The sequence below is a fragment of the Macrobrachium nipponense genome, chromosome 1 (genome assembly GCF_015104395.2).
Source record: "Macrobrachium nipponense isolate FS-2020 chromosome 1, ASM1510439v2, whole genome shotgun sequence".
Taxonomy (NCBI): domain Eukaryota; kingdom Metazoa; phylum Arthropoda; class Malacostraca; order Decapoda; family Palaemonidae; genus Macrobrachium; species Macrobrachium nipponense.
The window spans coordinates 31,607,493-31,624,776 of NC_087200.1; the positions used below are offsets into that span (position 1 = coordinate 31,607,493).

At 32.1% G+C, this 17,284-nt stretch overlaps 1 protein-coding gene across 1 annotated transcript in view; it reads right to left on the bottom strand.

Moving 5' to 3' along the window:
- Positions 1–17,284, bottom strand: part of LOC135219217 (cell adhesion molecule Dscam2-like) — a 275,739-nt gene that overhangs the window by 26,941 nt on the left and 231,514 nt on the right. Inside the window, 7 exon segments of the mRNA XM_064255786.1 lie at positions 531–680; positions 1,548–1,729; positions 3,196–3,350; positions 5,308–5,453; positions 6,570–6,701; positions 8,842–8,981; positions 9,936–10,077. Of these exon segments, the coding sequence (XP_064111856.1) occupies positions 531–680; positions 1,548–1,729; positions 3,196–3,350; positions 5,308–5,453; positions 6,570–6,701; positions 8,842–8,981; positions 9,936–10,077 (1,047 nt within the window).

Consider the following 17,284-nt stretch of genomic DNA (forward strand, 5'->3'; position numbering starts at 1 on the left):
ATATATATATATATATATATATATATATTACATACATATATGAATGTTGTAGGTATGTATGTCTGGATGTATCATCACAATAATATGCATACACAATTATGTATATTTCTATTCATAGGACAGACATTAGATGTATGATAAAAAAAATCATTAAGCCTCAAATATTATTCACTAGTTAATTAGCATGTATGAGTTATGGACAAATGTTTCAATATTGTATATATATATATATATACTATATATATATATATATATATATACACATATATATACATTTATATATACACACACACACACACACACACACACATATATATATATATATATATATATATATATATATATATATATATATATATATATATATATATATATATATATACGTATATATACGTATATATATACATATATATACATTTATATATACACATATATATATGTATGTATGGATGTATTTATATGCATTTATGTAAGCGTATGTGTGTGTGTGTGTGTGTGTATAAAATGCATCGACAGATATAGGCACCTACCTGTCGTCTCATCTATCCTGGTGAGAGTCAGCCTATAACCTTGCAGGATGCCATTATGGGTAGATGGTGGAGGGGGCGCCCATCTCACTATCAGAGAAGACCCACCGGCAACACCACTACACTCCACGCCCATGGGCGCTGCAGCTGGCACTGAAATGTTTATCAATCTCCTTACTAGACAGCTTTTAGTAACAAAGACTCTGGCTAAAGCGAGTCATATCGCATTGCTTATTCCGTAACAGGTAATGACGGTGAATTACTCAAGATTTATGGATTTCATGAGCAGGCATTAGGAGATCAGGAGACCTTGCATAACCAAAGAGGAAAACGCGAGAGAAAAGCAATGTAAACATGATATAAACTGGGGAAGGCTTTATATTCCTCATAAACACTGTTAAAAAATGCTTTCCAAGGAAGTAAACGATTAAAATTTCTAATTTCATACATGGGAGGCTATCATAAACGACTTTGCCTACATCCTTACCATTACAAAATTGATTTTATACTTCCTGATTCCCGGCTATATATAAAATTCAATAGCCACAGGTTGACCGCTCCAGGTAACATACAAAAGCCATTAACTCCGGGTATTCTCGTAATGTTAATAAGTTAAGATATCTTAGTTTAACCAGACTACTGAGCTGATTAACAGCTCTCCTTGGGCTTGCCGGAAGGATTAGATATTTTCTATGTGGCTAGGAAATAATTTGTTATCTAGGAACGGGACCTACAGCTTATTGTGGGATCTGAACAACATCTCTAATCACCAGAAATAAATTCCTCTGATTCCACGTTGGCAGAGCGGGGAACCACACTCGTGAATACCGAATCAGTAGGCCAGCACATAACCCACTCGTCCAACGAGGAACTGAGTCCAGGTAACGTGTAATATGAAAACAATAATGCCTTCATGCAATGGATTCAAGGTTAATGACTGCCAGTTACAGGGAAAGGTCATTGACCCAGGATAGCATATAAATCACTGACATTTTTGTAATATTTCAAGGTCACACTTACCGTCTTCCATTGTACGAACGACAACAGGAGAAGACAGAGGTCCAGGGCCGTGTGTATTGTATGCCCTCATAACAACTGCATACTGCGCCCATGGGGACAAACCCGAGACCATCTCACGCCCATTGCTGCCACCAGTTCCCACGCCCACAACGGTAAAATTATACGAGCCATCGCCACCCACACTGATACAGGGAAATTAAAATGTAATGTTTGAATCACCATACAGTCATATATATATATATATATATATATTATATATATATATATATATATATATATATATATATATATACAGTGGTCCTCACCCTTTTCACAGGGATGTGTACCAGACCTCCCCCCCCAACGAATAGTTAGAACCCACGAATAGTTGGAACCCCTAAAAAAATGCTTAAAATGTGTGAGTCCGCGAATCTGGAGAATGCAAATACAGGGAGCCCACTGTATATATATATATATATATATATATATATATAATATATATATATATATATATATATATATATATAAAGTGAATGTATGAGCAGAGTACTATTATTACTGCAATGCCACTGAATTATAATATATATATATATATATATATATAGTAATATATATATATATATATAATATATATATATATATATATATATATATATATACATACACACACACACTATATATATATATATATATATATATATATATATATATATATATATATATATATATATATATTATATATATATATATATATATATATATGGGGAATGAGAATAACGTGCAAATCAAATAAAACTCCCTGAAAGCTAAAATTCTACGGTTGTGCAAAATAGAAAAATAAGGATGTATGAAACAACAAGGGATCAAGATAAATGGAAAAAGAACGAAAAAAAATTAAAATTAAAATTGTTACGCCAATCCATACATAAAAAGAAAACAAGAAAGATATATAAGGAATAATCTTGAATAAATAGATGAAATGGGAGATTACGCTGTGTGAACACAAAAGAAAAGAAAGCGAAGACATAAAAAGACATGAATGCATTCGGTAATTACTGTATAAAAAAATTACGTTCTATGCAGGGTTGTAAAGAAATACGGAAAAATAAAGGAAAATGTATTCTTATGAAAAGAAGAGTTTAAAATTAAAACAGAACAGAGAAACCGTAAAAATAAACATTTTGACCAAAAGAAATAGTGAAAATATTCTACCCAAAATGATATACCATAATTCATCAAGGACGTCCGCTGAATAAAATTACAATATGTGACACATGTGACAAAGGGGAACATGAGAGAGAAAAAATAATAAACATATGAAGATAAATTAAGTAATAAATAAAAATCTACGAACAAAAACGTATCATTAATCCTACAGAACTTCTGCTGAATAAAATCGTATGTGAAATATGTGACGAAGGGAAATACGAGAGAGAAGGAAATAATGGATATATAAGACTAATTAACTAACAAGTTAAAATCTAAGACTGAAAACAAACTCAGAATAAAGGAAGAGACTGAAATATGTGACGAAGGGAAATAATAAATATATAGACTAACTAACTAACAAGTTAAAATCTAAGACCGAAAACAAACTCAGAATAAAGTCAGAGAGGCAAAAGGAGAGCGAAGGGAGGAAAGAGAGGAAGAGGAAGAAGAAGACACTCACTCCTGCCTCCTAATCCCCAAGTTGTAACCCAGGAGATCCCCGTGGTGGGTGTGGCCTGGGGGAGGCTCCCACATCACCCTGATGCTGTTCGCCGAAACGGCATCCGCCCTCACTCCCGTGGGCGGCGCCGAGGGCGCCTCTCCTTCCGTCCTCACCTGCAAAGGACGGGATAAGGAACGTGACGACGCATACATTACAAAATATCCACATATAAATTACCTCAACTTATGCATTTTTTTTTCCCTGAGTTATCTTTAAGAGGTGAGTATTTTTGGGGGAGTTTTTTTTTTTTCTAGTAAAGAGTGAGAGAAAATGTGTAACCTTATTTTGCAAGCAGAGTAGTTGACGATCATTATTTTACACATACCAACACAATATATATATATATATATATATATATATATATATATATATATATATATATATATATATATATATATATACATATATATATATATATATATATATATATATATATATATATCTATGTATGTATGTATAACTGAATCACGAAAGTTAGGAACGTGATAAATCCATAAATAAAGATAAATACCACGAAGGAAAAATAAACGAAGGAGGTCTGCAAGATCTTTCGACTTTAAAAGTCCTTTACTGAGCAGATAAAGGACTTTTAAAGTCGAAAGATCTTGCAGACCTCCTTCGTTTATTTTTCCTTCGTGGCATTTATCTTTATATATATGTTTATATATATAATATATATAATTATATTAATGTAAATATATATATTATAATATATATATATATAGATATTATATTCTATATACATATATTATAATATATTATATATATTATATAATATATATATATATATATATATTATATAAATTGTCAAGCACCATTCTCCAGGGGGGCGTCAAGGAATGATATTCTCATGTATTTTTCTCTTTGACCTCAGCTGACACTGGTACCCATTCACAGACGAGTATTTTGGAGGTCGGTAAGCTGGGCTCAATCCACAGACCTTGCTAAAGCATGTCAAGATATACGAGTATATATATATATATATATATATATATATATATATATATATATATATATATATACATGCATTCAAAATTCAATCAACCGTTTTTCATTGTCTAACAGGTACTCACCAATTCCCATAAGAGCTACCTTGCAAGTTCGTGGAACTTACGGGATCATTTGGCAAATAATGTAAAATAGTTTATCACTGCCCTTTCCACGAGAATGGTTATAAACAAAAGGATAAACAAATTGGTAATTTTCCTTATAACAAAACCAATAAGAAAATATTCTTGTAAATTCGATTTTTACCAGAATAAATCTGAGAAACCGTTTTATAACTACAAATATTTACACAAGTTGTTTTGACTTTTACAAAAAAAAAAATGCTTTGCATAAAAAGTGATAATTGATTTTCTTATTCTTGAAATTCCCTGTAAAAATCTTCATCACAACAAAATACACTTGCAACCTTGTCTGACTTTCAGAAAAAAACTCGGTCATTATATTAAAAGAGGTTACGACTGGTTTTCAAAGGAATTTTATTAACATATACGAATTAGATTTCCACCCCAAAACCTAAAAATTTGTCTGACCTCAAAAGTTTTTCCACCCAAAAACCTAAGAATTTGTCTGACCTCAAAAGTTTTTCCACCCAAAAACCTAAAAATTTGTCTGACCTCAAAAGTTTTTCCACCCAAAACCTAAAAATTTGTCTGACCTCAAAAGTTTTTCCACCCAAAAACTTAAAAACTTGTCTGACCTCATAAAATGATACATTTATAATAAATTCTTCATAGAACGCTTGTCAATATTATGACAGAATTTGCAAAAATATACCTGGGTAGACAACACCTCTGAACACACCGTAATAATGGGATAATATCAGATTTTTCAAAGTCTGTCTCTTTATTTTGGCTAGACCACCAAAGAGAGTATAATTACTCACACCCAGCAATCATCTTATAAAAATAGAAAATATAGCTGATATTCCCTACTTCAAAAAAGAAAGCAGAAGCATGAAAAATGAAAATATGAATAATTTCCAGATCTAAACAGAGAAGACAGAGGAATTTCCCACTCCACCCCACCGCCCCCCCCCCCAAAAAAAAAAAAATCAATACTGACTTGCAAAGGCTCTGAGTGAGGAGACGACCCCAAGTGGTTTGCCGCGAGCAGTCTGACCAAGTACTCGGTGTCAGGGAGCAGGGGAGCGAGTTGAGTTGTGTGAGTGCTGCCGTCTACAACGACTTCCTCGGTGTCTCCCCAAGACCCTGTTGCGGGAGGTTTCGTAAACAGAGATGAAAAGGCGGAAGGAGAAGAGGACGAGGAGGAGGAGAAGGAGGAGGAGGAGGAGGAGGAGGAGGAGAAGTGCAATTCCATAAACAACTCCTGGGCAAAGTGCAGTTCCAGAGATATATACTTCCAGAAGTTTTTTTTTTTTTTTTTTTAGGTTGGCTGGGAGTGAAAAGATTTTAGGCACGTATTATATGCAAGTATATTTGACGTCACTCGTAACTGGAAGGGAATTCACGTAATCATGCAATAATTCTGATATATATAAATCGATATTCTAGAGCACACTTGAGCACAATATACACTGAATTACATCAGGTATTGGAAAAGAACAGCAACTTGTCTCATGCAAAAGACTCTACTCAATTGAGGGCTAAATGAAACATTTTGAAAAATTCATGAACTTGGGAAATAAATGGTAATAACAAAGCTTTATTTTATCAAAGTTTATTAGTCTACTTCTCAATGTCTTAAATAAGCTGACATAAAATATGTATCCAAGAGCTTCAAATGAATTTTACTTATTCTGATGAAAATAAAGTTTATATACACACACGCACAGGCACACACAACACACACACATATATATATAGATATATAATAGATATATATTAGTATATCTATATTATAATATATGTTATATTAAAATATATATAATAATAGATTATATATAGATATATATTATATAGAATATAATATAATTTTAAAATTTACTGAAGCTTAGTTGAGTTGTTAACATAAAACAAGCAACTGTAATAACAAGCTCCGTGTCAAGGACATTTAAATTTGAAAAATCACATGTATCAATACTAAAAAAAATTATCATAAAAAAGTTTTTATTTGTTGGTGTAAATGGCGTTTACAAAAGATACAGTTTGAAAGTTCATTCTTGACCTTTACTGTAATTATATTCATAGCCTTCGAGAACATCAGCTGGTTAGGAGTCAACCCTTTAAAATGTGACATAAGTCATACGAAAGGAAAGAAAGTTGGTTTGAACAACAAGACACTATAACCATCCTTCAATCTTCAACGTGACTAAGAATAATGAAAGATTAATAATTAAAGATTAAGCAAATGAGAAACTGAATTACCTGATGCTGGTATGTACTGGACTATGTACTTGTCGATGGTCGTCAGGGCAGCTGACGGGGAGAGCCATGACACACTGAGGTACCGTGACCCTCTCTCGGAGACCCTCAACCCGTGGGGGGATCCTGGCACGTCTTCGTGGAAGAAGGGAAAATGACGATACTTCCAAATCAATATCAGACTTTCTTTTTTTTTTTTTTTTTTCAAATGGAAAATGACGATCTTTTCAAAACGAAAACGATTTTATTTCTAAATGGAAATTTGGCTGTTTCCAAATAAAATCTATGTTATTTCCAAAATGAATATTAGCCTATTGACAAAATAAATATAAGTCTATTCCTAAAACGAATAATAGTCGATTGCCAAAATAAATATAAGTCTATTCCTAAAACGAATAATAGTTTATTGCTAAAATGAATATTGGACTATTTCCAAAAGAAAAATTAGTGTATTTCCACATAAAAATGAGGCTATTTCCAAATACAAATTAGGTTATTTCTAAATACAAATAAGGCTATTTCAAAATGAAGATCAAATTATTTCCATAGGGAAAACTAGATGATTTCTAAGTGAAAACTAGGCTACCTCAAAGTAAAAATCTTAAGCTATTTACAAGTGAAAAATGGCTGTTTTCAAACAAAAAAATTGGGTAGTTCCAAAATGATAATTTGTAAACAACATAACCAAGTTTACTGATATCATAAGAGTTTACAAGACAGCCTAATTTTGCATGTGCATTCGGAAATATCAGTAACTGCTTAGATGGAAACCAGGGTGGAACTGGTTCAGAAAAAATAATAATAATCATAAATAAATAAATAAAAATTGGACGTTTTATATTTTGGAAATGATATATAACAAAGGAATAACAGTTGACTTTATCAACATTCTCAGATTCATTTCCTACTATACCAAATTCGTTGAGTTTCTTACATATATATGGTTAATCCTACCCAGTAAGAATTCAATCATGCTCCCAAAGAGGATACAATGTAAAATGATAGTCACACCCCCTTAAACCTTTTCCTTATGCAGAATACATCATTTACTTCATGAGTATATGTATAATATCATGTTACAGATAATATTTGAAGTAGTGCAGATGCTAACATGCAATGGCAAAACATTCAGTAACGTTGTTTTTTCAAATGTATCCACTCAGTTAACACCCAGCTGTTGCAACATTTAATTAAACTAATTTAATGTACGTAAGGACTACTTCAATTTTATACGTGTGGTCATACACACAATGGAATATTTGAAACACTCATCTAGAATATGAATATTTGAAACACCCATCTAGAATATGAATATTTGAAACGCCCTTCTTGAATATGAATATTTGAAACACCTTTCTAGAATATTAATATTTGAAACACCCATCTAGAATATGAATATTTGAAACACCCTTCTAGAATATGAATATTTGAAACACCCATCTAGAATATGATTATTTGAAACACCCTTCTAGAATATGAATATTTGAAACACCCTTCTAGAATATGATTATTTGAAACACCCTTCTAGAATATGATTATTTGAAACACCCTTCTAGAATATGAATATTTGAAACACCCTTCTAGAATATGAATATTTGAAACACCCTTCTGGAATATGAATATTTGAAACACCCATCTAGAAACAAAAATACAGCAATTCTCGATAAATAATAACCTCTTTAAATGTGGTTATTCATCTGCAAGTTGCCTCGCTTAATTGAAAAATGCCCGGGTCAATTTTTTTTACATATCTTCCAAATATCATATTTTCCGGTGGGTTATTCGTCATGTGAATTTTAGGACCCATAATAAAACCAACTCAGGACGGCCGTATATTTCAGTTGATACTAATTTAACCCTGAACATTGGCGTCATTTTTGGTCCTGGTATTGTTTTAAATGAGTTCATTCTAGCATTCCATTTCAGAAAACCCCCTTTTTTAAAAATACAACAGCAATTGCATATTTCTACCAACATTTTTTATTTTCTTTGTGTTATTATTCACGCAACATTCATCATTTTACACCATCAGAAAACATGGAGACATTACATTTGTATATTTGAATCTTGAGAGATGATTTTACATCTTTATTTTCTCATCTTCACTAATTTCCTCGACTATAACATGTCATGAAGTACACATAATACTACTACAGTTCCCTCAAAGAGAAGTTACTTATCTCAGTATACTTTTACCCAAGTTTCATGTAAGTGTAGTCCTACCTTAAATCACTGAATCAAGAGTAGCGTTTCTCCTCCGGGAGACTCTTCTTACCTTGTACAACAAGAGTCACCACATGAGAATCCCGGCCATATGTGTTGGAAGCAGAGCATCGGTATTCACCCGCATCCTCCATTTTCACAGACGGAATGATCAGCTCCCCTCTTACTCCCCCATCGACTTCACGAACCATACTGGAAAGGCGAGGAAGATTTCGTATATATATATATATATATATATATATATATATATATATATATATATATATATATATATATATATATATATATATTATAAAAATTTTCTGTTACAGCAGAATTCCATTTAATAAAAATAAGCCCACTAAAACGCCAGACATTAGAAAGTAAGGAGAGTACTATATTTCAGGGGCTGGTGTCTCTCTCTTACTTTCTACATTTTGGCGCTTTTATGGGCTCCTTTTATTATACATATATATATATATATATATATATATATATATATATATATATATATGCAAACATATATATGAAATATATATATATATATATATATATATATATATATATATATGTATGTATTAAAGATTAACACACCATCCTCCAGCTACTATAGAATATGTCAAGTGTCTATGTCTTGTATTTTTTAGTCTTTCCTTTCTTCAAAGGTATAACACTTTAGTTTATATATATATCAATATATATATATATTATATATATATATATATATATATATATATATATATATATATATATATATACATACCTAAACAATGTGTGGTGTCTGTAAATCCTGAGGTTATTTTTAGCACAAGAGTAATTATTTGCGAAGTCACTTGGAGGCAACAACAAATTGAGCTTAACAAAAAAGTATATTAAATATTGTATCTAAACTGATTAGATATACAATTTTTCATGTGTCAGCAATACGTACCAAGGATACTATGTACAACCGACTCTTGTCAACCATTTTTACCGCTGATTGCAGCTTTTCCTTACAATCACCAGCAGGCACAATGTAGTTACAGACACGAGTTATTCGACGTACCACTTACAACCTTTTTCTTATACAGTCACCTTCATCAACAACTCTCGCTTTTTCCCAACCATTTTCCTTCGATACTCAGATAAAAGTATTGGAAAGACACACAAAATAGAAACAAGCTTTACCTGTTATCGTGTGTATTGACATGCGTTGCCTGCCATATTAAGGTAATTGGGGGATCCCCCAAAACTTTGCACACAAGGGAGGCTCTGGAACCCCTTCGCACGGAAACGGTTTGCTGGAGGCCTGGGCTGAAGCGTGGTGGTGCTGGAATGGAAAATCAACACTTGTATAAAAACTGACATATAAGTATATATATATATATATATATATAATATATATATATATATATATATATATATATATATATATATATATATATATATAGAGGAAATGAATGGCAACTATACCATGTCAATCTTACAGTTGCCATACGTCCCAATATATGTTGTCAAATGATTCCAGAGAAAACTGGAAATTACTTCTATAACTTCTGCCTGGAAGTAATAAGCAAGTATGGCATTTCTAAGACGATAATCAGCCTAAGTATCTTTCATTTAAACGTGCATCTGATGTCTAGGCCAGTCCGTTACGACGCTTCTGATTGTCTGTTGATAACCCAATCACAGGGCTGGAAACTCTCAGTCTCTCGAGAGAGTTCACATAAACAGGATGTATGTTCCACCTCTCCTGAAGGATACTTTTGAAGGACGTATTTCCCTTACCCTTAGGAGAGGTGGAACATGCATCCTGTCTATGTGAACTCTCTCGAGAGACTGAGAGTTTCCAGCCTTGTGATTGGCTCATCAACAGCCAATCAGGAGCGTCGTAAGAGATTGGCCTAGACATCAGATGCACTGTTGAATCTACTATAAAATAAAGAAGCTAGAATTTAATAAAAAGTTTTGCTCTCAGTCAACATTTTCCTTTTAAAAGGAGAAACTCTTTAAGATACACGAGCTACTGACGATTTATTTCCTTATATGATCAATTATTTTTTATAGCAATTAGATACTAACTGCATATGCTCTATTCCTTACAGAAGAAGAATGCCGCAATATTTGTCTAAATATAAGACTTCAGTATCAGGGAGTTACATTAATTCATTTTGAAGCATGAAACCAGACGCTTTTAATAAATTCCAAAATATCGCATCTTTTACGAGTATAAACCGTGTGACAATAAAAGGCGCTTTCTCATACACTTCCAAGGCAGGCTTTCAATGCCTACAAAGAATAATAGAAGAAAAATTATGAGTTCTCTATTCTTTCTAATATTGTACATCTCAGCAGAATAACAATTTACTGCTGATGATTCTTTCATACTGATTCGGAGTCGGTTCATCGTATGGATAGCATTTTGCATTGTTGATTGTTTTCTGCATTGCATTTACTTCCAATTGAACTCACGAACAAAAGAAAAATAAATGAAGACATGCATATCATAAATATTTGTTTTGTATTTACCAATACATGCAGAAATAAATTTAGGTATTATTGTTCTATCTACTATTAAAGACGATAGAGATAATTCCTCAATCAAAATATTATCGCATGAAGAGTAAAATCCTAACACAATTAATTTATAATTCAACAAAAATATATATAAGAACCCTAATTACATGGGGTAATCTGCTAGAAAAAAAAAAAGCAAAGTGAAGAGATAATCCTTTATGAGCAATCAATTGTGATGTTCACTATCAAATCCTGAACAGTCCAGTATTCGTGAACATAGTAACAAATGACCTGTTCCCGTTCAATGTGATAATTTCATTATTGTGGATAAAAAATCCAGCCCAAATGAATTATTGATCCTCGTCAGTCTCTTCCTTAAACAACTACTACTTAGTTCGGCAGTGGAACACCCAATCCACCTCCACGCCCTTCTACCTTTCATAGCCTCTTGTTGTTGTATGTTTTCTTTTAGTCTTTGTTTATCTCTTGCCACGGTAGGCCGACCCCAGTGCTCCTCGAATATTCCTCAACTCTGTAATCTATTTTTTGTATTTCAATCTGAACATTTAATCAACGTATGCGCCTTTAATTTCTGGTGTCACTTTGTCAATCTTTAATGTATGTGGAATTTCGGTTTTCATTTCGATTAGTGTACAGATGATTTTTTTAGAACACTTTCAAATTTACATCATTTATATTGGTCATCATTTATTGTACAGAACCCTGAGGATGCATTCCGCTGAATGCCAAATGCGTCGAAATAAATTGTAATACTTCGCTATGTTTGTTCCCGCGCCTGCTCCCTGAATATATACTATATATATATATATATATATATATATATATATATATATATATATATATATATATATTATATATATACACACACACAGACACATATATATATATATATATAGGATAGTATATACTGATAGAGAGTATATAATATATATATAATAATATACATACACGGTATATAGTTCATCAACAGGTAATACCTTAACTTACTAGCTTTGCACTAACTTTTCGTTCTTCTTTCGAAATAGAATCAGCACGAATACGTCTTCAGCCCGTCTCTTTCAGTTTTCACGTTCTCGTTCAGTGTTATAAATCAATCCCTTTAGAGCAATGATCTGTTGCCTGGAGTACGTAATCTCTCTCTCTCTCTCTCTCTCTCTCTCTCTCTCATCTCTCTCTCTCTCAGCTTCCTCTTACCAGCGATCGGTTATTCAGTCAGTGATTCCTCGCCTTGTATCGACAATGTCTACCCTAAAGAAGATATTCGTCACTAACACTGAATAATGTCTTTTCAATAATTCACTCGCGCTTGCCTCAGACTTACTCGTCGCTTGCAAGCACAGAGAGCAACAGTTCGCATACTATCATTCACGCCTGCCTGCCTTAATGTCTGGACGGTCGTCTGTGCTACTTCATTGTCTGTTAATGCACACTAACAATATTTGATTTATGATTTACGGAAGTTATGAAAAAAGACTATCGCCGGAGCACTGTCGGCTATTCAGCTTCCAGACACTGAAAAGGGGGAGTTAGAGCGGTTGGACAGCAAAATGAAGGAAAGGGAGGCGGAATGGAGGTAAAGTAAAAGGATAAGGAAGCACTCTTTAGGAATGCCTACAGTGCACCAGGTGAAGTGTAATGACGGCGCTACCCACTCCAAGGTGTTTTCAAGAATAACAGAAACCCCACCCCCCCCAAAAAAAAACACAAATTTTTATAATGCAAAACGTTTACATACAATGGAAGATTAAATGTAAATATCTTCTAATTACGAGTTCACAAAGTTCAGACTTGGAAATTAAAATCAGATTATATTGAAACATTGTTCACGCTGTATTTCACGCCAGTCTATTTTAAGAGGAATATTATCTAGTTCTAAACCTGGGGGTTATCAACTAATACCGTACTGATTAATAACCAACGTACACTAATAAGTATCATTTCGTCGCGTGCCCTGTTATTCTGCTACTATTACGTTTTTAAAGACGTTTCTAAAGCTTATTTATTCTTTTGATTACTGTACTCTTCCATGATCTCTAATTACTTATCAAACAATTGCTGTGGCTGCATACTATGCCGTCAATTCAGTTCATTTAGTGTTTGCTTTGTTTGCCATATGACTTCTGGCATTCTTCCAAGGTTAAACATGTGCTCTGTATACCATTTTAGAAATGTAGAAGGTTTATTGTAACTACAAAACTGTATACGTTACATCTCTCTCTCTCTCTCTCTCTCTCTCTCTCTCTCTCTCTCTATTTAACTATCTATTTACTAACACACATATACATATATAAATATGTATGCATACATACATATAAATACATATATATATATATATATATATATATATATATATATATATGCATGCATACATACTACTATACATATATACATATATGTACATACATATATATATATATATATATATATATATATATAATATATATATATATATATATATATATATATATGTATTTATATGTATGTATGTATATAATGTATGTATGTATATAATGATATATATACATCCATATATATCATTATATATATATATATATATATATATATATATATATATGCATGCATACATACATACATACATATATTCATATATATATATATATATATATATATATATATATATATACGTATATATATTATATATATATATATATATATATATAGATATATATATATATATATATATATATATATATAATATATATATATATATGCATACATACATACATATATACATACAATACATACACACACACACACACACACACACACATATATATATATATATATATATATATATATATATATATATATATATATATATATTATAATTATGAGTGTGTATATATATGACACCTCGAGCAACTACTATAAGTTGTTATTCGTCTTAATAGTTTTCTGAATAATCGACTGGGCTCCATTTCCGGGCATGGCTGAACGATTGAGGGAAGCTCCGATATGTCCCAATGTAACCATGAACCGATATTTAGTCTACTGCTGTTGGTCGCAGGCAGGGAACAGTGCGTGGAACCAGCATCATCGTCTGGGAGTATTTGCTTGAAACAAGAAAAACCCACCTCCTTGCAACCGGGAAAGGCGTATGGTGTATATGTGTGTGTCTGTCTATAGTGATACACACAACACACACCACACACACACACACACACACACACAACACACACACACACACCATAATATATATATATTATAAATATATATAATATATATATATATATATATATATAATAAAAGGAGCCCATAAAAAGGCCAAAATATAGAGAGAAAAAATACTATATTTCAGAGACTGCTGTCTCCCTCTTCAGGTAGATGAATGAGAAAAGTTACAGAAAAGGTGGTGTTTATGGGCTTCTTTTATTAGATGGAATTCTGTTGTAACAGAACATATCTACTAGTCCATATAATAATAATATATTAGATATATAGATAGCGATATATAGAGAATAGTAGATTGATATAATATTACATATATGATATAATATAATTTTGTAACAGGAGAAGTTTTTACTAACAGACTGTGGTTCCCGACTAGAGAAGATACAAAAAACGATCAGGGTCGCATATATAATATATATATATATATATATATATATATATATATATATATATATATATATATATCACCTATTGAAAAAGAAATTGTAAATTAACAAAATTAATAAATAGGGGGATAAAAAGGTAACTTAGTAAATCACAAGGATCGTAATAAAATAGACTTCAGGTAGCATCGATACATTGTATATGAATTGTAATACAGATTAAAGGGGCTCGAATTCTGCAAGATGACGAAATGATCGAATCATGATGGAAAAAAGGGAAAACAAAAGCAGAGGATAAATGGCCAGAGCTCCCACTATCGCTTTCAGTTACGTAACACACGAATGGAATGAGAATAAGTAAATAAGACAAACTAGCGTCAAACAGATGCAACAATGAGAAATATCACGAAAAGTGAAAACCGTTAAAAGGAGAGTTTTCCCTGAGCAGAAAAGATATCAGGGAATGAAAAAAAAATGTATTAAAAAAAAGGGTATAGAAAAAAAACCGTTTTAATATCTCCTGGCGTATAATTCACGCTTCATGTAGTTTAGTTGAAACTTATTCGCAGGAGCAATTTTTATTTCACTACAAAACGGAGTTTTATTTCCGATTTAAAAAAAAAAAGAAAAAAAAAGTTGTTCTGGTGCATTTTCCATTTCCAATTTCGCTCATATTTTTTCATATATTTTTCCCCTCTTACGTTTTAAAAAGCCTTTTTTGGTTTTTTTGTTTTTTTATGCATTTTTTTCCATTTATTTTTCAGCACTTATATGTAGCCGACGAAGCTTAAGCGAAATACTGTTAAAGGATTATCTCGTAAATGCTATTTATATCATATGCGATGCAAAACCCAGTGTTATGTCGGGCTAACTCTGATCACAAAAACAATACACACAATTCTTTTTTTCTGGCTTTTTTTTCCGGGGTGGTATATTCTCTAATCCTTTTTACAGGTGTAGTACAATGGACGATGTAACATGACTTTTACTCTCCTGATTTTGTTACTGTCATAAATGACGGATTTCTTGTGGGAGGAATTATGTCGTAGTATAGTTTTTTTTCTTATTCTTGTTTTTAGTGTTTTTGTTCCTTTTCCATTCCAAAGGCGTACAACTAAACCCCTGTTTTTGCTACCTCTTACTGCTGCACGTAGTATTATCTCAAGCGTCTTTGCCATGAAAGCTATTTTATCTGTTTCATTGCTGCTCTTGAATCTCTGACACATACGGATCGAACCCAGGTTTCGACTTCTAAATTTATTTTGATTGAACACGTAATTATTTGCATCACAGATATTCTTCTTGTTTCCCATACTTTTATATTATCTATCTATTAATCCTAATATCTGTTTTAAGTGTTGTTTTCTATTTCAATTCACTCGCAAAAAATTAATTTCATATCACCTCTATATTTGACAGTTTATCAAAAATAAATGTTGTCTTCTATTTAGATTCGCAAAACAAAAAATAAATATAAATAAATAAATAAATATAGAAATTGTATCACCTTATCTTCGACAGTTTCTCAAAAATAAATATTGTTTTCTATTTAAATTCGTAAGAGAAAACGATATCATCTCTATATTTGAACTTCTCAAAAATGTTATTTTCTATTTAAATTCGCCAAAAAAAGAAAAAAAATATCACCTCTGTTTTGACAGTTTCTCAAAAACAAATATTTTCTATTTAAATTCCCTCCACCCCCACCCCCACCCCAAATTATATTACCTCTCCCTTTGACAGTTGCCATATATTCATCTGTCGCGAGCAAAGAAACCACAGACATCTTTATCGTTGTTTTTGTCGTGACGTCATCGTGACGTCATCCTCACGCATGAAATAAAGCCCAAACACTATTTTCCTCTACGCACTGAAGCCCAGCAGACATCCATTTTGAAATATTACCGGCCAAGAGCCGAGAGCAGTAAATGCGGCTTCCTCTCTGCTTGTTTATTTATTTTTCCCTCTTCATTTATCATTTTCCCTTTCGCAACTCAGTCCCTGGGCTCGTTAGCATTTTTTCCGTTTCTTTTACAGCTATTTTCAACTTATTTCTTTTATGGTTTTTTTTTTTAATTTTAGATCTCTTGATTTTTTTTTTTTTCGACGGCTTCAGCATCAGATGTCAGATTTTCAGCTTGGATGATGCATGGCGCGGAGAGAGAGAGAGAGAGAGAGAGAGAGAGAGAGAGAGAGAGAGAGAGGCGTATGATTTATTGGTCTAATAAACTGGTACCACTAGAAGAATGAAAACCGCTGAGGGGAGAGAGAGAGAGAGAGAGAGAGAGAGAGAGAGAGAGAGAGAGAGAGAGAGATAGTATAAAATATTGAGAAACTGTGATAAATAATAATCCACAATGTCAAAATGAAACAGATGTGTCTGGCATAAAAAAATAAATAAATAAATAAAAACATAATGAATTG